This window comes from Sander vitreus, chromosome 11, assembly GCF_031162955.1.
Source record: "Sander vitreus isolate 19-12246 chromosome 11, sanVit1, whole genome shotgun sequence".
NCBI classification, from domain to species: Eukaryota; Metazoa; Chordata; class Actinopteri; order Perciformes; family Percidae; genus Sander; species Sander vitreus.
Window position 1 is genome coordinate 27608248 of NC_135865.1, and position 25792 is coordinate 27634039.

General features: G+C 41.5%; 1 protein-coding gene across 1 annotated transcript; it reads right to left on the reverse strand.

Moving 5' to 3' along the window:
- Positions 1 to 103: 103 nt before the first annotated feature.
- rftn2 (raftlin family member 2) lies at positions 104 to 24880 on the reverse strand. The gene is made up of 9 exons (XM_078262620.1): positions 24419 to 24880; positions 11745 to 11925; positions 9508 to 9616; positions 8583 to 8757; positions 7963 to 8181; positions 5601 to 5707; positions 4710 to 4813; positions 4390 to 4471; positions 104 to 1839 (listed from the first exon to the last, which is right to left on the reverse strand). Exons 1-9 carry the CDS (start codon positions 24555 to 24557, stop codon positions 1636 to 1638), a joined length of 1320 nt encoding a protein of 439 aa, XP_078118746.1. The 5' UTR covers positions 24558 to 24880; the 3' UTR covers positions 104 to 1635.
- Positions 24881 to 25792: the final 912 nt, after the last annotated feature.

Consider the following 25792-nt stretch of genomic DNA (forward strand, 5'->3'; position numbering starts at 1 on the left):
ATTGAAAGAGGACTCCACCGATTTAACATTTGCACTCACAACATTTTCAGACTCTTAGCAGACCGTTTCATAAAAGTATAAAATTCGATGCAGCAGAACCAGATACAGTCCCTTTTTTATTCCACATATTCTTCTTTTCCTTGTCAAAACCTGGCGCCTACATTACCCACAATCCAACCCGACCGCTGACGGTTGGGTCACAGATTCAGGTGCGTTATTAGAGACCCAGCTAATGTAGCCTGCAGCAGAGACGAGCAGATGTCTGGTAGGATCATTTGTTTCCTAACCTCAAACCTCCACATTTCTTTCTGAATCCTCAAACGTGTAGTCTTCAGAACAAACCGATCCTTTATACAACCTTTTTTTCACATATGTGGTAGTACTTCCTAAAGACCTGCACACAGACTTTGATGTGTAAAATCGGTGGAGTTCCCCTTTAAATAAAAAAAATACAGTCATCATTGTTTCAATGTAATAACGTCTCTGAAGAACTTAATCCATAACAGAGAGAGTAGCAGGTGTATTGCCAGTACCATGTAACCTGTAAAGCAGCAATTTGCAGTTTTGAATAACAGTGAATAGTTTTAAATAACACTTTAAAATGTATGCATGATGAGACACAGCCATTTCCAGAATGATTATGAAATGACACCAGTCAGATTAAACATCAACGGGGTCAACACACTGATATGAAATGTTTCAAATAATGTCTCCAAGTTAATCACAGCCCCTAGCACCAGAACCCTCCCTCAGAGAAATACCGTTATCTGCACAAATGTGCCCCGTCTCCGGCAGTACTATTGTCAGTACCAAAAGTACACAGGGAAACTGTGACAGTCTCCCTGATAAGTATTCCCATCCTGCTTCGGTCTGTGTGAGAGGAGAGAGGGGTTTGACTTTGACACACGAGAAGGCAAGAGTGACGTGAAAGGTGTTGAAACACCTCGGGAGGGGAAAGTAAAAAGGGGTTGAGGAGAGATAAGGGGAAATTAAAATGTGTTCAACTGTGAAAGAATCCAAAATGAAAGACGTGTGAGCTGGGTCGTAAAAGAAAGTCAGAGCCCCTTTCCCTCATTTCACCACCAGTGTTGTTTCCAAAATGTGCAGAAATCGGTGTTTGTGCGGTACCACTTTACTTGAAGGTATCTACATAAGAGTGACATGACACTGTCATGAACACATGAACCCTAACTCTAACACTAACTTGTCATGACAAAAACCGAATGACACTTAATGACAGAAGCGTTATGTCATAAACGTTCATGACAGTGTCATGTCACTCTTAAGTAGATACCTTCAAGTAAAGTGTAACCGACTGTGCTTTATAGTATTGTGACAATTTCCCATAAGCGCCTGAACCGATCAGAGGGTGGAAATCCCTTGAAAAGATGTGGATTTAAATATGTGTAACGTGTCTCCCATGGACGTGTTGTCTAAACGATACCTCATTCTCATTATGGCTTCATTAAAAAACTTTTTTTTTTCTTTTTAAAGTGCCGAGTTCTTCTACATTAAAGTCTCTGTTAAAAAGAAGGGTGTCACGAACATGATGGCCCAGTGATGAAGTCTATGGACGTTCCTTCTGTAATCCGACGGCGTTTTAAACTCTTAACTGTAGTTCTGCTCCCGTCCGGCTCACATACAGGTGACTTCAGCTTTCCCCTCTTCCTGCTCAAAGCCGCCTTCCTCAAGGTGGGACAGGGCGCTGGGATACCCCCCTCCGAACACCGGGAAGCCCCCGATGCCTCCGGCGGTCGGAGACAGCTCCTCTGGAGGGACGGGGCTGCTGACCGCCCGACTCACAGAGCGACTGGACACGTCGCCGTGCACAGATAAAGCCTGGAGGACAGGGACGGACACAGGGACAGGCGGTAGATGAAATCATGTAGGGCTGGGTACCGAATTCAGTACTTTTTAGGAACCTGACCGAACTGCCTTCTAAGTATCGGGGGGAAAAAAAATAAGACTTGTCATTCAGTACCAAATTTCAATCCCTAAGGAGTAAATCTCATTAGCGTCAGTGAGCCAATCAGCACGCAGCATGCTTCTACCAAGATCTAATAATGTCTGTGATTTAGGAACCGGTAGTGAAGTCACCGAATTGGTATCGGAATCTACAATAAAGTGACAAGTAATAAAGGGCAAATTATATTTTTTATTGATCAGTAGAATCATTTTGCTGTTCCAGGGTTTCCGCTGTTTTAAAACGGAGCAGAAGGAGAGTTTACGACACTAAATACATAACAAATAGAAATGCATTTCAGTTGTGCAAAGTTTCCTTCATTCCTGAAAGGATTCTTGATGTATTCCTTCACTACAGCTCAGAATAACAAGAGGCTTTGTGTTGATAATTGGAAATAAAAGAAGAAAAATAATCCACACTTAAATATATTCCCCAATGATTATCAATGCAACATTTTTGGTCAGGTGGATTTCATCAGGCATTCATGTCTTTTCTTCTAACCTTAGCTTTGGCAGCAGAAACATTACTTTTAACGTTTTTATGAGGAGATTCAAATAGTAAGGGCAACGACTCTTTATTAACCTTCATTAGGCCACAGCAAATTAACTGCAACCTCCACTCTGTCCACCAGGGTGCAGTGTAACCACTTAAATAACCTATCCCTGCAACTACAGACAGACAGACACAATCTTTGACTTTTGATGCCGTAATGCCAGCCAATCGGTCCCAAAACGTCCCAGTTTTGAGTAAATGTCATAACATGTTCTTTGTAAATCTTTACAATCAACATATTCTTTGTAAATCTTTACAGTCATTCCCCAAAAGAACCAAGCACGAGACATGTATTGTTGCACGATCCAAAATGTTTTTTAAAGTGCTCCTTTTATGCTCATTTTTAGGTTCATAATTGTATTTGGAGGTTATATCAGAATAGGTTTACATGGTTTAATTTTCAAAAAACACCATATTTTGTTGTACTGCACATTGCTGCAGCTCCTCTTTTCACCCTGTGTGTTGAGCTCTCTGTTTCAGCTACAGAGTGAGACATCGCACTTCTGTTCTATCTTTGTTGGGAGTCGCACATGCTCAGTACCTAGGTAAGGACTACTAGCCAGTCAGAAGCAGAGTATGAGGGCGTGCCCTGACAGTAGCTAGGTAAAGACTACTAGCCAGTCAGAAGCAGAGTATGAGGGCGTGCCCTGACAGTACCTAGGTAAAGACTACTAGCCAGTCAGAAGCAGAGTATGAGGGCGTGCCCTGACAGTACCTAGATAAGGACTACTAGCCAGTCAGAAGCAGAGTATGAGGGCGTGCCCTGACAGTACCTAGGTAAGGACTACTAGCCAGTCAGAAGCAGAGTATGAGGGCGTGCCCTGACAGTACCTAGGTAAGGACTACTAGCCAGTCAGAAGCAGAGTATGAGGGCGTGCCCTGACAGTACCTAGGTAAGGACTACTAGCCAGTCAGAAGCAGAGTATGAGGGCGTGCCCTGACAGTACCTAGATAAGGACTACTAGCCAGTCAGAAGCAGAGTATGAGGGCGTGCCCTGACAGTACCTAGATAAGGACTACTAGCCAGTCAGAAGCAGAATATGAGGGCGTGCCCTGACAGTACCTAGGTAAGGACTACTAGCCAGTCAGAAGCAGAGTATGAGGGCGTGCCCTGACAGTACCTAGGTAAGGACTACTAGCCAGTCAGAAGCAGAGTATGAGGGCGTGCCCTGACAGTACCTAGGTAAGGACTACTAGCCAGTCAGAAGCAGAATATGAGGGCGTGCCCTGACAGTACCTAGATAAGGACTACTAGCCAGTCAGAAGCAGAGTATGAGGGCATGCCCTGACAGTACCTAGGTAAGGACTACTAGCCAGTCAGAAGCAGAGTATGAGGGCGTGCCCTGACAGTACCTAGGTAAGGACTACTAGCCAGTCAGAAGCAGAGTATGAGGGCGTGCCCTGACAGTAGCTAGGTAAGGACTACTAGCCAGTCAGAAGCAGAGTATGAGGGCGTGCCATGCTAGCAGCTAGGTGAGCATTATAACGTGTGTTCCAAAGTGTCCACGTTTGTCTCTGAAGTAAAGGCTGGACTACAATAGAGCTGTTTGGAGCAGTTTGTGAACAGTGTTTTCTGTTGGAGATGGTAAGTCCCTTTGGGGGGGACTTTGGGCTTTTTCACTTTGTAAACCTATAACGTGCACAAAAAAGATGTATAACACAATAAAGGAAAGGGAAAAAGCCAAAAAGCATAATATGAGCACTTTAAAACATGACATTTTCAGCGTGTAACTTGCTAGCTCGAAGTTTGTTGTTGTTTCCCGTAGCGAAGGTATTTTGAGAATGACAACACACAGACTTCCATTGATCCAGACTATATAAAAAGGTGTAAAATAATGTCTACTCTGTATCATTCACGCCTCTCCTCCTCTCACCTGGTTCCTCGGTTGTCCTGCTGCCTGACTTCTGACCGGCCGCTGGAGAAACACAACCTGCTTTGTGGCCAGGTTCCCATCACTGCACACACAAACACACACAAACAAACACAGGGTTAGCTTACAGAACAGGCTTGAAAAAAGTACAGAGCAGACTGAGGCTGAGTTCCACATCGCATACTTTCCAACCGGATGCAGTCAGACATCCTGGAATTTTTGACAGTCTATGTATTGGGACATAACTATATTTTTTTCTGGCATACTAAATAGTATGGTAGTATGGGTATTGGAGCGCAGACTGAATTAGTTATTACATCTACCTGTCGTGACGGATGATGGGAGTGGGCAGCACACATGTGAGCAGCCAACCAAACTCAGCCAGAGTGTGAAGCAGAGGCCCGTAGTCCGTTTTCACATTGGAGCCCTGAGTGTAAACACAACATCTCCATATATAAGAGCCACTTTCAGATACGCCAGCAGTTGGAAGAAGAAGGAAGAGATACCGCAATGTATGGCTTATAACCAGTCATAAATCTAGATAAAGTAAACCAAAGTACAGTTAGTGAACTAACCTGGCTTGGATTCATGTTTTTTGGGGGAGCCAGTATTGTAAGACAATTAAAAGGGTCAGTTTTCACAAAAACGGTATTTTCGCCTAGTTCGCATTGCATGAAAAAAATGCAACCTTCTCATTTATCTGAATGGAGCTGGCCCACCGATGCAGTGGTGGTTAAAGATGGACCGTACAAAAGTGAAGCCAAAATATCCCGGATGCGGGCGCTGCCATTGTGTCATTTTGGAGCCAGAGGATTAGAGTATTTCATCGTCTCACTCGTACAGTACCTTTAACAACATCTGAATCCACACATTGCCCTACTGGTATCTACTGCAGCCATGCGTAGACACTGTTTGGTGAGGTTTTAAGATGTGTACATGAGAGGTGAATGAAAGTTGTTTGTGGTGTGACAGAGCTCTCAAAACCTCTTGAAATATTGGGTGTGAATAAACACATAGTTTAAGTAGGTTTTTTTATGTGTAATTTGGGTGAACTGACCCTTTCCATAAGACTTACGGCCCTCTCACCCTACTTACACTTACAGCTTACACTGCTTGGCCGATATTGAATTTCATGTCACGTTGCTTTCGTCAGAATGAGGTCATGCACGATCATTATAAGGCATTCTCACACACACACACACACACACACACACCTCGATGACAGTCCACTGCTCTACGACGATGGTGTCATTGGCCGGAGGAGAGGTGCTTCTCTCTTCATACACGAACAATCCCTCCAGTGACCTGGGCACCGGCTCGCCTGAAAACACACACACACACAAAAATATGAACAAAGGTTTATATTGTCATGTTTTTATCATTATATATATATATATATATATATATATATATATATATATATATATATATATATATATATATATATATATAAATAAATAATAATTCACATTTTTTAACACTGTCAGGTGGCACATCTTTTTAATGCTGAAAGACTGCAAAGGACACATGACAATGAGAGGATATCATTGGTTGATGATGACGACCCAGTTTTTAGAAATAGGTTAAACTCTCTGTGTGGAGAGTTCTTGTTGCTGCCCGAGCATGAATGTCAGTGTGTGTGTGTGTGTGTGTGTGTGTGTGTGTGTGTGTGTGTGTATATTATATTTAATTCAGGACTCAGAGGCCTACAGATGATGTCTGCTACTCCGCAGAGGAACAGGAAGTGAGGTCGCCCAGGTCGGGAAGACGGCTCCAAATATAGACACAGCGGGAGAGAGAGGGGGACGGACCACAGCCAAAACAGGAAGTGACTGAGTTTGTGAGTATTTGCAAATCACTGTTTTATGAGAAAAGATAATAATGGAAAAGGTAGAGGAAGACGGGGAAACACAAGTTGCTCTTAACTCTTTAAAGCTCTTTTTCTTCACTCCCTTCTTCAGATTTAAAATGTCGAAATAAAAACAAATCAAAGAAAGAAATACAATGACATACACTTCGCCATATGGATTTCCTTTTCATGCGTGCATGCATGCACATAGCATCCCATCAGCATTCAAGTACAACTTTAAAAGGTACTTCACTTGAGTATTTCCATTTTTATGCTACTTTATACTTCTACTCCACTACATCTCAGAGGGAAATATTGTACTTTTACGACATTTATCTGACAGCTGAAGTCCCTTTTTACAAAATAAACCCACATGATTTGATGCCAGTAGTATACAACAAATCTCAAATTGGCTCCACATTGACGAACTACAATATAACAAATCTCTTTCATGTATTAAACAGAATAAAACTAGTGGCCATCTTACGAGTTGCGATGGGATCGCACCAGCCGCGTCGCCAAATCAGGCTAAGGGTGTAAAGTGGGGGCGGCAACGGCGCCTTCCCTACTTCCTACCCCCTACTTCTGGCGCCCTTGCTTGGACCACACCGATCTTCGAACTGAGTCTTCATTTTGATCTAAACTACACACCTGTGAAGTTTCGTGACTCCATCTGGCAGTTTGAAAGGAGACATTCTGCATAATGAGTACTTTTTCGATACCAGAATAGTACAAATTGCTTGACTGGTACCAGAAGGAGGGATCATATCCCCCCCGATATTGGCTTCTCTTCACTGGTTACCGGTCAAATACAGAATCGATTTTAAGGTAATGTTACTTGTTGTTAAGGCATTACATGGATTGGCCCCTTTATATATTGTTGATCTCCTTACCCTACATCACTCCTCCAGGAACCTAAGATGAGATCAGTTCCTTTTAGCTATTCCACAGTCTCGGATGAAAACAAAGGGTGATAGTGTCTTCTCTGTTGTGGCCCCGAGACTCTGGAACAAACTTCCCATTCATATCAGGTCCTCCTTTACTGCCGAGATCTTTAAGTCTCGTCTTAAAACACATTTTTATTCTTTGGCGTATGATTTAGTCTAGGGACATTTGTATAGAAGTGTGTTGTTTGTATGATGTTCATTGTGTCTATATTTTTATTGTCTTCCTTTGTTTTTATAACATAATATAACTTTGTACAGCACTTTGTTCAGCCTAGGTTGGTTTTAAATGTGCTCTATAAATAAATATAAACTCTTCTATACTTTTACTGAAGTAACATTTTAAATTCAGGACTTTTACTTGTAATAGAGTATTTTTAGACTACGGTATTCCAAGTAAAAGGATCTGAGTACTTCTTCCATGACTGACTGTAGCTGTCCAGATTGGTAATGGTGGTTTAATCCAACATGAAATTAGTCTATATGAACAACGTTCCACTTCCAGGATTGTTCAAGTGCCGCCGGAAATTCCGCCGGATGTCCCTCATTTCGGGCAGATGTCCGTCCCCTTCCTCTTTCTTTGTGTTGGCGTTCTAACCTCCAGTGGATTTGTGAGGACTATGGTTAACTGCTCCTCAGATCTCTGCAGGGTAAATCCAGACAGCTAGCTAGACTATCTGTCCAATCTGAGTTTTCTGTTGCACGACTAAAACAACTAGCCAGACCCTCCTCCGCAGCGCTGTGGAGGAAGGTCTGGCGATGCGAGACTAACACGAAACCAACCTTTGGGTGTGTCCCAGTAGACGAAGGAGTCGACCAACGACCAGCCTTTGCGGTAGTAGGCGGCAGTCAGTTCCAGCCAATCAGCTTCCAGGGAGCTGACCACCTGACCCTTCCTGGAGACGCGCATGGAGAGCGCCCCCTGGTGGTACTGACAGGCCAGGGAGTCCAGAGGAGCGCAGCCCGGGGCCCAGGAGTGGAAGAAGACCAGCAACCTCAAGTCTGGATGAGGGAGGATCAGGAGAAACACATTTGGTACTTTACTATCTGAACTGTATCCATAACCATTCACACATACAAAGTTCACACATCCTCATATGTATGTATATATATATATATATATATAGTTTTTTATTTTATACCTTTGTTATTTCATGTAGCCAAACTTATGCTTGTTTTATAATTCCATGTTTACTTGTGTTTAATTTGTATATTTCAGGACTTTTGTATTTGCTCATTATACATATTTTTTTCTCTTCCATCTATAAGCCCCTAGGGGTTTTCTCAATCTCACCTGCACAATCTTTCTTTCTTTTTTTCTAGTTGTGTTTCTGTTGCCTTGATTTCATAGTGCAAATAAATACTTTAGTATTAATAAATGAGTATAAGTGTGAGTGTCTCACCAGGACTGTAGGTATTTTCCTCCAGCTCTCTGTCTCCAGGCGGAGTACGTGGAGGGCTGCGTGGAGGCGAGCGGCAGCCCCTCTTCGGACTGTGCACTCGGCCGTTGGTGATCCCGCTCACCTGCTGGAGGACCGAGGCAACGAATCGAACGCCCCCCCGGGCACTGCTGTTCACCTGCCGGACAGACAAACCGAGTCAGACACACTGAAAACATCTAGCTCAGCATTACAATGAAGGAACGTGGATGTTCTTAACACCACACAAGAGGTGGTAATTTACATATTTTAGGGACGTTTTTAGTATTGCACTTATTTTAACCAACTTTAAGTCTTGATAACATGTATAATATACATAATATAATGTAAAATGTCCTATATTTCACTGATTTTAAGAATTATAGAGGCTTAAATAGGTAAAAAGTATCCAGTACTTAAATTATGTTAGGGATTTTTAGTGGCCTGAAAAGATACAAATACTCACTATTCCACTTATTTTAAGTCATTTTAGTGGCCTGAAAAGGTTTAAGTGTTCAATATTTAACTTATTTGAGGTGTTTTTATATACTGGAAAAGGTGAAAATATCCAATATCTTTATTTTAAAGTTCTGCAAAAGTTAAAGTATTCATTATTTCACTTCTTTCAAGCATCTGAGAGTCCTGAAAAGAGAAGCATATCCAGTATTTAACATATTAGAGGCCTTAAAATGTGTAAATAGACGCCTTAAGGAACAAAGGTATATAGATTCTTTTTTTTAATGCTTAAATCAATCATCTGGTAACCCTCTGATTTATCTTTGGATCCCCTTGGAGGCGGCAGCTGGCCCCCCCGGGTTGGGAACCACTGGACTAGAGAAACATTAAAATGAAGCTCCCTCGTGTATTTATGTATTTGAGGGGCGACTGGGTTCCAGTAAATATCACTGACCCTGTCGATGAGCGCTCTGACCGTGTCGCCTGTCAGCGACTCTCCAGGTAACGGCCACTCCTCCACCTTCAACATCGGCACGCTGTAACACATGGACGCCATCTGCTTACTGAAAACACCACACACAGACAGAGGAAAACATCCATTAGACAGCCAGAGAGACGTGTTGAGCAGTAACTGGGTTAGAGTTAATGCTGTTCAGGTCAGTGGGGAGTTTCTGGATGAGTGTCCAGCTGGAGGGTTCATAGTTCACTTGTAATTGTCACAGAGCTGCAGACGCCACCACATCAATCATTTAAAGGCTCAGCAGGAGGCAGCTAACACCTACTGTCATAGCAATTACTCAGAGGGTAAACAGCAATTGAAGAGATGACAGTTTGTAGACAACATACTGCATTTTAAACATGAAAGTAAGTTGAAGGAGAAATACTTCTTAAACTCAAGATTCCACTCAAGTAAAAGTACAAAGAATTTGTTGGGAAGAATGGTCCCTTTCAGACAATAATAATCTTAATATCATATTATTGGAATATTATTATGATACTTTTAAGTATAATTTTAATGTTACAGCTAGTGGAGGTGGAGCACATTTTAACTACTTTATATATTGTTGGATAGTTTAATCGACAGCACAGGACCATATTTGTTTTATAAATTAAATCATGTTTTGTTTATAAAATCTTAATCTGAAACGTAAGTACACCATTTCCCTCTGAGATGTGGTGGTGGTACTTTGTTACTTTCCATTACTGCATAAAGTAGTTCCCTTTTTTATATTCTTTTATAAAAACACCATCATTAACATTATTAATTCACCTCTACTGCCATCTTATAAAATAAAAACGATCCTGACAGTTACAGTATCCCAACCTAGCAAACGTCAGAGATACTTCCTCTCCATTGGCTGCTGGGGGAGCCCTGTTGTTGGGTGGATTTCTAGCCAATAGAAATCAGGGTAAACATAAAGTCAAACCACAACATAGTCTCCTCCAGACACGCCAGTCTGACCTCCTACCAGAGCTCTGCATTAAATATGCAGCTGACTTCATTCATCATTCATCTTTTTACTAGACAGTATGGAGGTGAACATGTGGGCACAGTGGGAAGGCTTGTGTGCCACAGGCTGTATAAAGTCATCTTTATTGACCCCCCCAAAGGCATTTGATACTTAAGATCATTACTTAAAGCTATAGTGAGTAGTTTCTGTCTTCCCCATGAGGAAGTCTAAGTAATGACAACAACACTGTCGGCGCATCCACATGATACAAGCCTTCCGTAACTGCGCACGCACCCCCACCCCTCCTCCACGCAGTTGTTAGTAGCCGAAGACTCGGAGGATTAAAAAAGGAAAAAAAAGGACTCTTCAGAAGAGGTAATTATCTTCACTCAAGTTTCTGCGCGTGAAAGTCACCGGACGACACAATCTTCTGAACATAGTCATACTGAGAAATCCAGAGAGAGTTGTGTGGAGCTGATAGTCTTAATTAGCTTTGTAGCAACTCATTTGGCAATGGCTTGAATGTAACGGACGTTCATTAATATCAAAAAATTTTACGCACTAAAGCTTTTAACTACAGTCTTTGGGTCAAGATGATTGATGTCTATCTTACAGGAAGAACTCAGACTATTACCATCAGTAATGGGGTTCCACAGGTGTCAATTCTTGGTCCACTACCATTTACATTATACTTACATAACATTATTCGTCCTAGTCAGTACTTTAAAGTTAATTTTTATGCAGATTATCCAGTTTGATATGTCCCTGGCTCCACGCAAATCCATCCATCCAAAAATATTTTACTTTTTGTTTTTTCGGAGTCCTACAAAAGTGAAAGTATTCAGTGTTTCCCTACTTTTAAGCATCTTAGAGTCTTGACAAGATGAATGTAGCCAGTATTGGATGTCTTTTAGAGACTTTAAAGGCTTTACATTTGTGAAAATATCCAATATTTCATTTTTTAAGGATTTTAGTCAATCAGTACTTCAATGTCCATTTTCTTTGCAGTGATACAGTTTTATATGCCCCAGACTCCAGTCCAACCCTGACTGATGTTCATCTTCAAGACTGCTAATTAAATAAAGTTTATAAATATGTGTGTGTTTTCTTATAGGTCCAGACTTACAGTGATGAAAAGAAGAAAAGCCTTCAAAAATAAGGGTTGTTTCAAAGGGGCAAGTATTAAAACCAGAGCTTTCTTTTAGGTTTAAGGTTTTAAAGAGGGTTAGGATTCGTTTACCTGGGTCTGGGACGGGCGAGGATGGCTCGGTAGAGCAGGCTGAAGGGCAGTGAACGGGTTCGGCCCACAGACAGGATGATGGGGTGCAGGGCGGCCAGGATGTAGCCTTGTGTGTAGTATGGCTGCAGGGCCTGAGGCAGCTCGGAAAGTGAAGCCACATACTGCACCGTAGGACGGCTACCTGCATGGACAGAGACATGATCGGTAGGAAACAAGTCAGTAAAAGGCGTTCTAGCTGGTTTATAAAGGTTACACTATGTGGATAATGTTATAAAAGGTTCAAAATGCTAAATACTCAAAAAACATCAAAACTCTGCATTACAGGCATCATCAGATGAGTTTTTTTGTCAGACAAATGTTAAAATATATTTCTGATATATTTTTTTCAAATCAAAAATGCCAAAGATTTACTAGTTTCACCTTCTAAAATGGGAGCATTTGCTGTTTGTCGTAAAAAAACCTATTAATTTGAAGACTTAACTTTGTCACCTTGTTTTTTTTTTCTTTTCTTTTTTTACATTTTATTGACAAAAGTAATCCAATAATTTGAGAAAATCAGCAATTTATTGACAATGAAAAATAATCCTTAGTTACAGCCCCAATCACTGTTTTACAGTATGCTTTTATAATAATTTCATAATTATTAAGATATGTCTATGATAACACCTTTTGATCAGCTATACTGACATATTAAATAGTTATTTTAATGTTGGGCTACACTGTCAGTGTTTTCTCACTTTGGCAGCCTATAAAAGCAGATTTTTTTGTCAGTTAAGCGTTGATATATATATATATAAGTTGATATATGTGAAAAAAAAGAAATGCAGAAAATCTAAATTTAAGAAGCTTGACCCAGCAAATGTATGGCATTTTTGCTTAAATGATTGACAAATACATTTTTAGTTTGTGAGAAAAACTGAAACCTCACATCAGGACCATTTACAATACAACACGAGACCAGTGTTTTTTATTGACGTATCCTGTCACACGGTCAACCATCCATAAATCATGCACACTGTCTGGGAAAGTTTTCTTTCCTTTCCTGTATAATGACTTGAACATCACTTTTCCACTGTTGCTACTGGAGAACACACACACACACACACACACACACACACACACAGTAATTTATTTTAATATCAGTTCTGTCTTGTATTTTAGTCCAGCATCAGAGTAGGTCCTATTTTTAGTAAGTTAACACATATGGAACCACTTATCAGACATACTTCCACTTTTATGGTCAAAACAAATCTTATGGTGTGAAATTGACACCAACTCCTTTACGTCAAGCCTCATGCAATATGAAGATGTATCTAGAAAGTAAAAATGTCTGCTGCTCCTGCTACTTGGTCTGAGAGTTTTAACATCCAGAGTCCAGCTGTGTCTGGCTTCAAAAACTGATGACGGCCATAAAAATAACAACCACAAACCCAGGCATGTTGAGGGAAACACCACTTCACAACACTCTTATGTAAAGGAGATATATATATATATATATATATATATATATATACACACACACACACACACACACACACACACACACACATATATATATATACACTCTGTATGCATATTTTTAGTACTGCTCCCCCAGCTGTGATGCCTGATGTGGTTTTCTGTCCATTACGAAGGGTGTGGCTCTAAACTGAAGCACACAATAAATAATAATAACTAGGGATGTGCAAAAAAAATCGATTCATAGTATGTCTACTGCAATCACATGTGGGAAGTAACTACATTTACATACTGTGAATCGTTTTTTTTAAATTGAGAATCGTTTTTGGATCGAAAATCGTTTTTTGAATCGAATCTTGAGTCTGAAAATTGATATCGAATCGTGACATTTTCTGAATTGTGCACCCCTAATAATAATAAAATAATAATAATAATCTTTATTTATAGAGCACTTTTCAAACTCCACGTTACAAAGGGCTTCGCAAAACAATAAAACAGACCAAGTTTTTAAAACAGAACAAATAAAAACTATTTGGTGTATAAAACCTGGACAGTTTAAGTAAGAATAGAAAAAACATTTTAAATGAATAAAAAGACGGTTCAAAGGAGGTTCAAGCTCAAATAAAATCAGGAAAGGCTCTTGGATAAAAGTACTTTTTAAGAAGGGACTTAAAGGAGATACACAGAAAGTAGTAGAGTGTTATCTTCATGCTGCTGTGATATTATGTGTAATTGATTATTACAAGGTTGCAACTAATGATTCTTTTCATTATCCATTACTCTCTCGATCATCGTTTAGTCTATGAAATATCTAGCCTGGTTCAAGACCTCTGGATCGCCACCGATTTTTCTGATTGGTTCAGAAATTCAGAATGAAGTAAAACAAAAACAGAAATTCAGTCTGATTATCAGGCTATAAAATGTAGGAAAATAGTTAAGAATACCCACTACAGTTTCCCAGAAGAAGATTCCCCTGTAACTGTATTTTCGGATGTATTGTTGACAGGGTTCAAAATTAACTTTTTCGTCCACCAGCCAAATGGCTAGTGAATGTTCAAATGTTACCAGCCACTCAATAGATTACCATCGTTTGTTTTGGCTGGTGAGTGATGCAAATCTACCAGCCACTTGCATATTTTACCAGCATTTGGCTGGTGGCTGGTGCTAATTTTGGACCATGATTGTTGATATTTTGATGCTTTTTGTAAAACTCTTTGAGATGTACCTTCTGTAATTGTTAATTGCCTTGAGATTTACATACATATATGCATTTAAAAATGGATACCACAGCCATATATGTATCCATTTTTACCTGACGAAGATCTGATTTTGTGGAGTAGAGTCCGTGTGCATTTTTGCACAATCATGCCTGTCTATCAATGTGTGTATTTTGATACAGATCAAGATCTACATGCAACAACTTTAGAGGATTTTGCAGGCTTGAAGAAAGGATACACTCCCCCAGTGCTTTTTAAAAAAAAAAAGAAAAAAAAAAGAAAGATTGGTTGGAAATGTCATCTAGTTTACCCATCTCTCATTTTAGTTCCCATGTTATCCATTTCCTCACCAGTTAGAGGTATAAAGAGTACACAGGCAGCGTTCCAGGAGCGGTTGCTAGTTGAGTCTTGTGTTGTTTTTCTTGAAAACCCTGGCTGAAAATCCCTGTGACCGTCACCATACTTCCTGTGTCCACAAAGAGTGCCTGTTCACAGAGGGGCTTGGCTATGTGCCCCATGAAAAAGCGCGCACACACACACGCACACACACACACACACACGTACGCACGCAGTCCATTTAACGCATTTCAAGTCGAGTGTGTGAGAGCATTCCTCACTACAACCCCCCACATTCTCACGGACAAACACCCCAGAGATGGAGGAGACCAGTCCACACAGCTGAGATCACTGCAGCCTCTGAATGGTTTGTCTAGCTGCCTCCATTATGAGACTAAAGACCACCAGAACCTCAATGAAACCACTAAAGCAGGGGCCGGGCAAACACAGCTAGAGTTTACTGGCATTCCTGTGGGTTTAATAAACCCCACTGACTCCAAACACTTGAGTTTCTAACTTAACACGGGCATGTACATGTTGCAGCTGGGGGGGGACAAAGTTGATGCTTCACCGTGGACAACTTTTACGACAACTTTCTTTTTCTTTAAAAGACGAAAAGGACAAAACGGGGCCTGTTGTGTCAAACGTGGATCACTCGCAACGTCTGGAGGGTTACGAATAAACAGGCTTCCATGGTGCAGATAATGGCTCCCAGGAGGACCATGATGTCATGCACACACACCTCCAAGCAAGGCTTTTGTTGTAGCCTTTTTGCTCGTCTCCTCCCCTGCTTTCAGTCCTCACACCCCCCATCCTGCCGCCACTCGCCCCTTCAACCCGCACACTGAGGCCTCTGTTCAGTTCTGTGTGGGACAAAAAATGAGGAGGAGAGGAAGAACGGAGGACTAGCAAAGAGGGGGGAAAAAGGGGGTAAAAGAAGTAGAGGTGAGAGCTGGCAGGATGGAGGGAGAGAGGGAGAAATGGGGGGGGGGGGCAGGGGGAGATTTAGGGTCTTGAGAGGAGATGAGCAACAACTCAGAGGTGACAGAGCTGAGAGAATGGGAGGCGAAGGAGGGAGGAAGGAGGCAAAGGTGTGAAAAGGAGAAAGTCTTTGGTCTCTACCAACTCCAAAAGTAGCCTGGCTCTGCCCTCCTACGTACTTCCGCTCAATTTTCATTTTCCTTCAGTACACCGTCTGGGTTTGCGGTATATTTGCGGGTTTTCTCCGGCCAAATCTTTACCGGTCCAATCAGAGAACAGTTTCATTTGACTCTCTGGACAAATGAAATGTATCAGAGTCTGGTAGGACCAGGCTACTCCAAAGAGGAAATATCTGTCTCTTTAGCTGCTAAATGCTCCACTATGTTCACCAGCTAGTCTCTAACTGTGACTGTCTGCAGTTTGCTGCTGAGTAGGTAGAGTACAGTGGGGTTCTATATATCTTTTTCCTTGGATAATGATGCTACGAGAGCGCTGAGAGTGAACCAGAACAGTCAAGTTGTCGGGCTGGACAGACAAACAATGAGCTGAAACTCAAACCGACCGATCCAGTGATGATTAGAGATGATTAGAGATGACTAGACATGATTAGAGAAGGCATTTAACCCACTAATTTGGCCATCTCAGCTCAGCATTAGTCACAGTATGCCAATCAAGACCTCTTCTGAAGTAAGACACAGACTGGAATCAAAGATAATTGATTATTAAGTGTGGGTTGCCAGGTTTGTGCAGCCTTGCACTGACTGCCCTTAAAATATCCTCTAAATTTAATAATGAAAGTACTGCCTTTAATCTGAAACAATCCAGATGCCCAGATTACAGAAAAGAGAGATTACAGAAAATTGCATTTATCCCTGGAAATGATGACTACTGGCAGGCAGAGCGATAACCTTTTTAAAACCAGGACAGTGAATCGATGTCTAGGTCAAACCACATCTGAACAAATCAGTCGCCATCTCTCGACAGATTGTAATGTTTCAGTTCATCCCACATTCGTTCATCCAACCAACCAGCGATGAATACACGTCACCTCAGGCTAAGCCATCTCTCCACCCGCAAATCCCTCTGTATGGTCTCATTTGTTCATCTCGTCCTGACATGCCATCGCTGTGCTGTGCACCCTTCACGTCATCCTCTGATCCTTGATCCCCTTCATAGTCCACTTCAAGTCTTTGCATGACGCGGCTACATGTGTGGGGAAGTAGAAGCGTGTTGGGATGGCCTCCAGCCTCAGGCTTCATGCAGGAAGTCATTTGTCTCAAGAGGAAACAGGAGATTTCTGTTGTCTTTACAGAAAAAAGCTATATACTTTACTTCCACATAGAGCTACAAAGATGAATCGATTAGCTGTCAACTATTAAATTAATCGCCAACTATTTTGATAATCGATTAATTGGTTTAAGTCATCTTTTATGAGAAAGAAAAGTCAAACTTGTGTGATGTCAGCTTGTTAAATGTGAATATTTTCTAGTTTCTTCTCTCCACTGTGACAGTAAACTGAATATATTTGAGTTGTGGACAAAACAAGACATTTGAGGATGTTATCTTGGGCTTTGGGAAACACTGATTAACACTTTTCACCATTTTCAGACATTTTATAGACCAAACGACTAATATAAATAATCGAAAATAATCGACGGATTAATCCAAAAATGTGTTGCAGCCCTAGATTCTTGTGTGACCTCTTGAACTCATCAAAACAGCTTGTTTACTGGACTGAGCTTTAAAAGTAAGAAACAATGAGCGGTTTGCAATGAAAAGATCAATAACTATATAAAGACCTCTTCAGAGTCCACATCATTTCTCGCTCAGACATCAGTAATGAGGATCAGGGAAGTATGAGCCATTAGGTACTTTGATGTGCTGCCTCTGGCTCCAGGCCTGACGTCCAGTCTGTAGTAAAAACGAGGCCAAGCTGACTGGGAGCACTGCTGCTACTGGGCACAGCAATGGGAGATACACTGGGGGATGCTGATGCTGATGCGTGCGTGCGTGCGTGTGTGAGAGAAAGAGAGAGGCAGATAAAAGTGAGAGTTGTGGCATTAAGTCGGTGTGTGTGTCCCAGAAACGCTTCATCGTTTCAAGGAGAAGCAAGGCCAGTGAAGGGCGGAGTGGTGTGTGGGGACGATTCTCACAATGGCGTCCTGCTCATAGGCGTCGATTTCGGTGGGGACGGTGGGTACGCTAACTATCAGATTTCGTCATGTCATTTTGTACCCACCACAAAAAATTAAATTCATAACACATCATTCTTGAGCGACAGATGCCAACAAATCCACAAAAATCTCTATCCCAACAGGGCAGGCACAGACACAGCCGTTCTGCTGCTGCGCTGGCTACACACTTCTCTGTTGACAACACTGCAACAGCTGTGTAACATTGGGATACGTTCTAGGTTGGGGAAGGGGTGGGTGGCACGTGTTTGCCAAATGGAACTTGTTACTTTGTCAAAGCTTTCTTCTTCATAAAACGCATCGGACATCATCACATTTTTGTATACATTTGTATTCATTTACATTAGTAAGCTACAGGACAGCGTCTTTCAAACCGTTAAATGCGTCATTGTACCCAGCACTTCTGAAAATTCACACTTCCGAATGCGTCTCTGTCCCCAGCACATTTCAAACCAAACTGACGACCGTGATCCTGCTTACAATAAACTACAGGGATCAGAGTCTCCGCAGAGTCTGCTTCTTTAAATACATCTGCACAAATGTTTTGGTGAAAAAGGGTGGTCCACGTGGGTGAACATGCCTGAACAAAAAACATTACAGAAAAGCAGTTCAACAAGATACGCAGCAGAGACGTTTCCCAAACTGTGAGGCATCTGTCGGCCAGGTGCTCGTCATGAATGGCATGTACTGACAGATGTGTTGCTTGCACAACATCCAAGACTACTGACTCGTTCTACACCTCCTCCTTCAACAAACTCAAATCAGCCAATTAAAGCTGGAAAGACACCGCGAAGATATTAATCTTGTATGTTGGGTTAACTCTAGGGTGGGGGGAAAGAAATCGATACAGCATAGTATCGCGATATTTTCCGTGGCAATACTGTATTGATACAAAGACGCAAAGTATCAATGTATTATAATATACGTGTTGGTGAGTTTGTCTGCTTGACAATCCCATTTTGCAGCAATAAAATTGAAGTGAGTATTGCTATCTTGAGGTGGCGGAAAGTGATCGCGCCATTGACCAACAAAAACCTGGTCTAAAGTCAGGGAGTAGGTTTACATGCACATCAATAATCCACTATTATTCCGAATATGACAATATTCCGAATTTGATTCACTAAGTAGAACCCGTTTTGAACCATGCGCCTGGCCCACGGACCCTTTTTTCCGCCTTTAAACTAGCAAAAGTGGATTCGTACACACCCTAAACGCACCTTTTGGCTTTTCAGCTCTCATTTGGCAAGAAACCAAGACAGAGATTATCATTTTATTTTTATTTTTTTAAAGCAAATCATAAAATAATGTGCTAAACACAGGTCTTAACTGAAGCAAACAATTTAAAGTCTTGTAAAAGACCACCAGATCACCAGACTGCACATGACTACTAGGGACTGGAATCAGTCCAGTTTATCTTTAGCTGTTCCAAATAAAAAGGAGCCTTCCACTTTGAGAGAAATGTATATTTGCACATTTCAAGTCTGTGATGATTAAACAAATCCAGAAGACAATAAACCTGCATTTTGACCATTTACTCACATGTCACAAATGCTTTTAGAGTCTTGGATTCCTCTTTGTTTCCTAAACCAATCACATAACACACAGCGGTATATTCTGATCATATAAAAGGCTTCAATGACTCAAGCCACATGTGGAAGTATTCAGGGATGCAAGTGACCAAATCTAGGCCGCTGGTTTGATCATTTGCAGGTGAAAAAATCTCAGATTTGTAGAGCATGTCTGGTAGAGGACTCTGAACAACTCGGACAACATGTTCAAGTTTATATCCCAACAGTCCTATAATAATAATAATAATAATAATAATAATAATAATTTACTGAGTTATGGAAAACTGGTAGGATTAAATAAGTGTATACTTCTTCCTACTCCTTTTCAGACATGTCTAAGTTGGCCAATGCTACTTGTTTATTGAATGTTTTGCTTATTTGACTTATTAGCATATTTCTTTGATACTTTGGTTTATTTTTGATATGTCTGAAATACATTTCTTCATTCATTCATTCACTCCTCCTCTCTAGCTGCACAACTGAGCACAAACCTACATTTCTTTAGAGAGAGAAGCATTTAAGATGTTTTCTGATTCCTGGTGTTTGTTTAAGGTTGATCCAGACACAATCTATGACTCACACCCTCTCTGAAGTTCTGTATTTATAAGTATGTCTGAGAGCAGATCCCGTGACTCCCTGCTGAGGACAGGCACAACGAATCAGGGCACTTCCGAAAAATTATCCAGGACAAAACCGCATGCAGCAAAGGAGCATTCACTAATCAAAGTTTTGGTGGGCCCTGATCCTGATCCAAGTCCTTCAAAATCGAGTATCTGCAGATGCAGAGTCCCATCTGATGCTTACATTTACCTAAATGTTGATTCAATCCACATCTGATACATAATAACAGCTTTAGGCCAAGGTTTGCTTCAAAAGTATTAAGTCTAAAAGCTTTAAATTCTTGATAGGATGTGAATGAAAGTCTTATGCCTACCATACACTAGAAGACTCTGAAAAGACTTTGAGAAGACTAAAGTCTGACACCATCTCACATCTAAAGACAATCCGTCATAATGTCACTGAGTTTTGAGTCACAGACTAGAAGATTTTGCAAAGACTTCACTACCAAGACTTGAAACTTACGATAATATGAAACACGTTTGATTTTGTCAGAACATCAAGACGGGAAAAGAAAAAGGACTGACTTAAGGCAGTTCGGACTGAGTCTTATGACCACCTTGCACCAAACGATTGAGACAGTGGAATTGCTTGAAAAGTCGTTTGGTGTTGGGTCGGCATTACTAAAGGCGTTGACACACCAACTCGATTATCGGCCGTCGGACAGTCTGGCGAGGTTGGTGACCCGAGTCTGTTTGGTGTGTTCCGTGGCGTCGTCAGTCAGAGGAGCCGTCGGCCTTCATTTGGGCCGATTTGACATGTTGAATCGGCCAGTGGGCAGTCGGACTCAGTGACCAATTACCGGAAATGACGAGCGGGACAAGCGTGACGAACGCCTCTCAAAATCTGACGAAAATCTTTTAAACTGACCTTTGTCGATCTGAAATGAAGACAGATTCAGCAACTGTATGGCCTATTTCTTCCTAACATGCTTAAAATGTTTTCAGAAACACGTTGCGGTGAACTATTTTCGTAAAATACGAGATCGTATTCCAAACGAGCCGCCATTATGGTCGGGGAGAAGCCAGACCCACGTGACGTGTTCGTCCAATCAGCTGCCAGTTTTCATTTTTTGGGCGACAATACAGATTAGCGCCGCCTGCTGTTATGGAGACGTATTACGCTTTGGTGTGTTCCGAGGCACTTTTTTGACCAACTCGGGGACGCTGATCAGTCCGACTGCCTTTTCTGCCGACGGTCGGCCGTCTGGTTGGTGTGTCAGAGCCTTAAGAGGATGTGACTGCTGAAATAAACAGAAGACGTATCACTGTGTTGGAGTTGTTGGGACTTCAGAAACAACACAACGTGGTTGCAAAGCGGTGTTTAAGATTTGGAGGTTCTTCCTTCACATATTCATATATGCAGGGTTTCCCCTGCCATTATAAGGTTTAGGTGCAGCACCCGAGCCGTTTTGGGCAGCACCAAAGCCGAATGAATGTAACTAAAAGACTTTTCTCAGCTCTAATGATTGTAGTTGGACTTCTTTAGCTTTAAGTTTTGTCTTGAAGCTTTTTGAGTGTTATTTATCTATTATCTGCTCTCGCTTTTCAAATGTTTTAGAAACAGATATGGGAATAATAACGGTCCAAAATAATGAATAAACGATGCAAAACTAGCACAAAGGGACGCAAACCGACTACAAAGGGATGCCTAATGGCCACAGAGACCCAAAACAAGCCCAACGATAACAAAAATGACCAAAAAGAGACATAACATGTGGCCGGGTTGGTTCAGTGGGTAGTGCAGGCGCACATATACTGAGAGGTTTATGCTTCGACGCAGTGGTCCAGGGTTCGAGTCCGACCTGTGACGATTTCCTGCATGTCTTCCCCCTCTCTCTCCCCTAGCTGTACTGTCAAAAAAATAATCTAAAAAAGAGACATAACATGACTACAAAGAGATGCAAAGAGACACAAATGTAAGGGGGAAATTACATTTTTCTTTTATTGAAAAAACTCACTTTTTCTTGAAATCCACGCACCTAATCTTCCACAAACCGAGGGAAAACACTGATATGATCTTTGGCTGAATTCAGACAGACACCGGCTACAGAGACCACTTTAACCAGACAACGCACAAGTTTCATTTTGCGGTCTAACTTACTCAGGAAATGAAGACTAATTAGTGACAGTTGATGTGACTTGCCGCAGTAGTAAACAGTTCAAGCTTCTGGTTGTCATCCACATTTGTTTTGGTACCCGAACACGCAACAACTGGCATTCTTGCATGACTTGCAGGTTGGTCTAAGCTCAGTCGTAAGATTCATGCTCTTTCCTGACTGTCAAAACAATCTGTGCAAGTTGGTGGAAATTAGGGCTGACTAGTCGATTAGTTGATTGACTCGACAGATCTGTAAAACTGAGTTTCTCCATAAAGAATCGTGCAAAAGCACCACTTTAAATCTTGTGTTTACCATAGATGTGCTCATAACCTTCCTGATAATAAGTCATTCAGCATGAAAAAAAAAGCATACACAATGAATAATTGACTAAAGAGTCGACTAAGATCAAAACGACCGATTAGTCGACTAATCGACTAAGAGGGGGCAGCCCTAGTAGGTTTGTCTAGTCTTTTGTAGGTTGGTCCCAGGCTTAAGTCTTCTATAACAGCAGATTAAATACCTTTTGGGTTTAAACAAGACATTCAAAGACGTCACCTTGGGCTCTGGACATATTGGCTATAACCATTTTCTACTATTTTCTGACATCTTACAGGCGAACATGTAATGAAAATAACCGTTGAGCCGTGAATCTACTACATCAGTGGTTCTCAAACTTTTTGACATCAAGAACCCCCAAACTAACAGAAACTAGACCATGGACCCACATTTTATTAGATTTTAGATTAGATCCCATCTGATAGGATTTTAGCTTTAAGATGTTTTATTACAGAAAGTCTCTGAAAGCTATGACCAAAATATAAAATAAAATAGTCATACATTCTGTCATTGTGTTTATTATGGATGGAATTCTATTTCACTTTTTGCTGGGGACCCCCTGGAACCCCCTCAAGGACCTCACTTTGAGAACTATTGTACTACATGATCGGATGTAATGCAGACGGGACTAGATGCACGTTGAGTGTTGGACAATCCTGAAGTCATTATGAACTTTACTTCCCTGACCTCCCTAATTTGGAAAGCAGCACTTTCCTCCATGATTCATTATGGTGCCGGCCTGCTGTTTACATGCTCGGCTCCCATTCAGAACTTAATCACCGTTTCCTTCCAAATAGGTCACAGTCACAACAGCCAGTCGGAGGACCAGATGAAGGGATTATCTCTGGAAAAATGGCAACCTCTCGGCCATCTGAGATTATCACACATGTTCAAATTAGATTCCATATCACAGCAGGTGGGGCTCTCTCTGCTGTGTGTGCGTGTGTGTGTGTGTGTGTGTGTGTGTGTGTGTGCCAAGGGAAGAAGGCAGGAAAAAACCTTGTGTGACCTATTTCTAGATAGGCTGAGCGGCTGAACAGCCCTGTTGCTAGGAAAAGTCCACAGTTAGATGCTGTAACGTTATAACATGTATAGTTTGAAAGGGCTTTAAAAATAAATAGAAATTTCAAAAACACAGTCACTTGTATGTCGCTTTACAAGCATCACAGGAAAATACGGCCCCTGTGCGAGTAGTAAAGTTAAACTATGTTCAAATAAAACTACCATAAACAGGCTGTCTGCTATTTACGATCATTTTAAGGCCAACTACACAAAGAGGAATGTTTTAGTGAAAAGAAGTAACACCTTTAGGCCTTTTTAAGGTGATAAATGGTAAATACCATTCATGTTCCATTAAACTGTTGATTCTTTTGGTCTGTAAAATGTCAGAAAACATTAAACAATACAATCACAATGTCCCCAAGTCCAAATGTGACGTCTTTAAAGCCCTTAAACACAAACATATAGAACTTCAGTGACATGAAATAGATTTCCCACTTGAAAAGCTGGAACCAGCAAATATTTGGGGTTTTTTTAGATTGAAAAATGAGAAGAAAAAAAAAACATTCATCGATGGTCAAAATTGGACGATTATTTTTCAAATTACATTATTGACTATAAGTTGATCAATGACTTAACTGATTAATCAAATATGTTGCCAATTAATTGTCTGTCCATTGACTAAGTTTGATTAATTATTGTTTCAGCTATAGGCCTAGGCCTAACACTTGTTTGCACATCCAGGTGAGAAGTTCCCTCTTAGTAAACATATAAAAGGGAGTTTTATCTGTAGGCTGTGAGTAGAAATATTGATCGATTGATTTATCGATCATTAAACATGGTGGCATCATCGATTATCTCATCCTACCTTCCAGACTGAAGTCGAGCAGCACATACTCGTACACAGTCTCCGTTTTGGTCTCCACTTGTGGTCTCTTCAAGGTGGAGTAGATCTTCCCGGGGCTGCTGTCCTCCGGGTCTTCCAGTTTCCGCAAGCCGCAGCCCATGGCCTCCGAGGCGGGGGACAGCCGCTCGCTGAGCGCGGTGGGAGCACCGGAGGATCCGCTCTGCCTGCCGCCGACACAGACAGATTCTCTGGAGCCTTCAACTTTAACGGGACGGCTGCATCACCTCCTCCGTCCTCCCCGTAAATCCCTGTGAGTGTTCACACTGATAATTACCGCGGGGGAAACCCTGAGCAACGGAAACCCGCCGGTTAACGAAGAGAAGATTATTTTCATGAAGCGGTAGTTTCTTGACAAAAAGTGTCCCGCTGATGTGGATGCAGGTCAGAAGCGTGGAGAGGAGGAGCGCTCTCTCTGGAAAAGTTTCCTCCACAATCAAGCCAGCGATGGTAATACAACTTCCGTTAAGAATTTCAAAATAAAATACTGAAATAAACAACAATTTCTTGAAAACAGTATTGTATTGTGAAAATATTGGGCCCTACATCTGTACCATTGACATTTACAAAACATTTCCATTTCCCTTCTTTCCACCTAACCCAACCCTTTATACATAGATGAAAGACTGCAAAGAAATTAGAAGAAATTAAATAATTAATAACAAAATAAATAGGCCTAAGTAATAAATAAATATAACACAAAATAGCATTAAGGTTTCCAGCGTTTTAAGCCTATAGCTTAAACACATGTGAGTTATGAGATTCTGTGCTTTATTTGGGGGGTTAAGAGATGTGTGGTTGCCAAAATAACTCTGTTTGTAACGAACGTGCGTTACTTTGTAACACGCGTTATAATGCTCGCCTAGCTGCTAGCGTAGCACACCCTCATACTCTGCTTCTGACTGGCTAGTAGTCCTTACCTAGCTACTGTCAGGGCACGCCCTCATACTCTGCTTCTGACTGGCTAGTAGTCCTTACCTAGGTACTGTCAGGGCACGCCCTCATACTCTGCTTCTGACTGGCTAGTAGTCCTTACCTAGGTACTGTCAGGGCACGCCCTCATACTCTGCTTCTGACTGGCTAGTAGTCCTTACCTAGCTACTGTCAGGGCACGCCCTCATACTCTGCTTCTGACTGGCTAGTAGTCCTTACCTAGCTACTGTCAGGGCACGCCCTCATACTCTGCTTCTGACTGGCTAGTAGTCCTTACCTAGGTACTGTCAGGGCACGCCCTCATACTCTGCTTCTGACTGGCTAGTAGTCCTTACCTAGCTACTGTCAGGGCACGCCCTCATACTCTGCTTCTGACTGGCTAGTAGTCCTTACCTAGGTACTGTC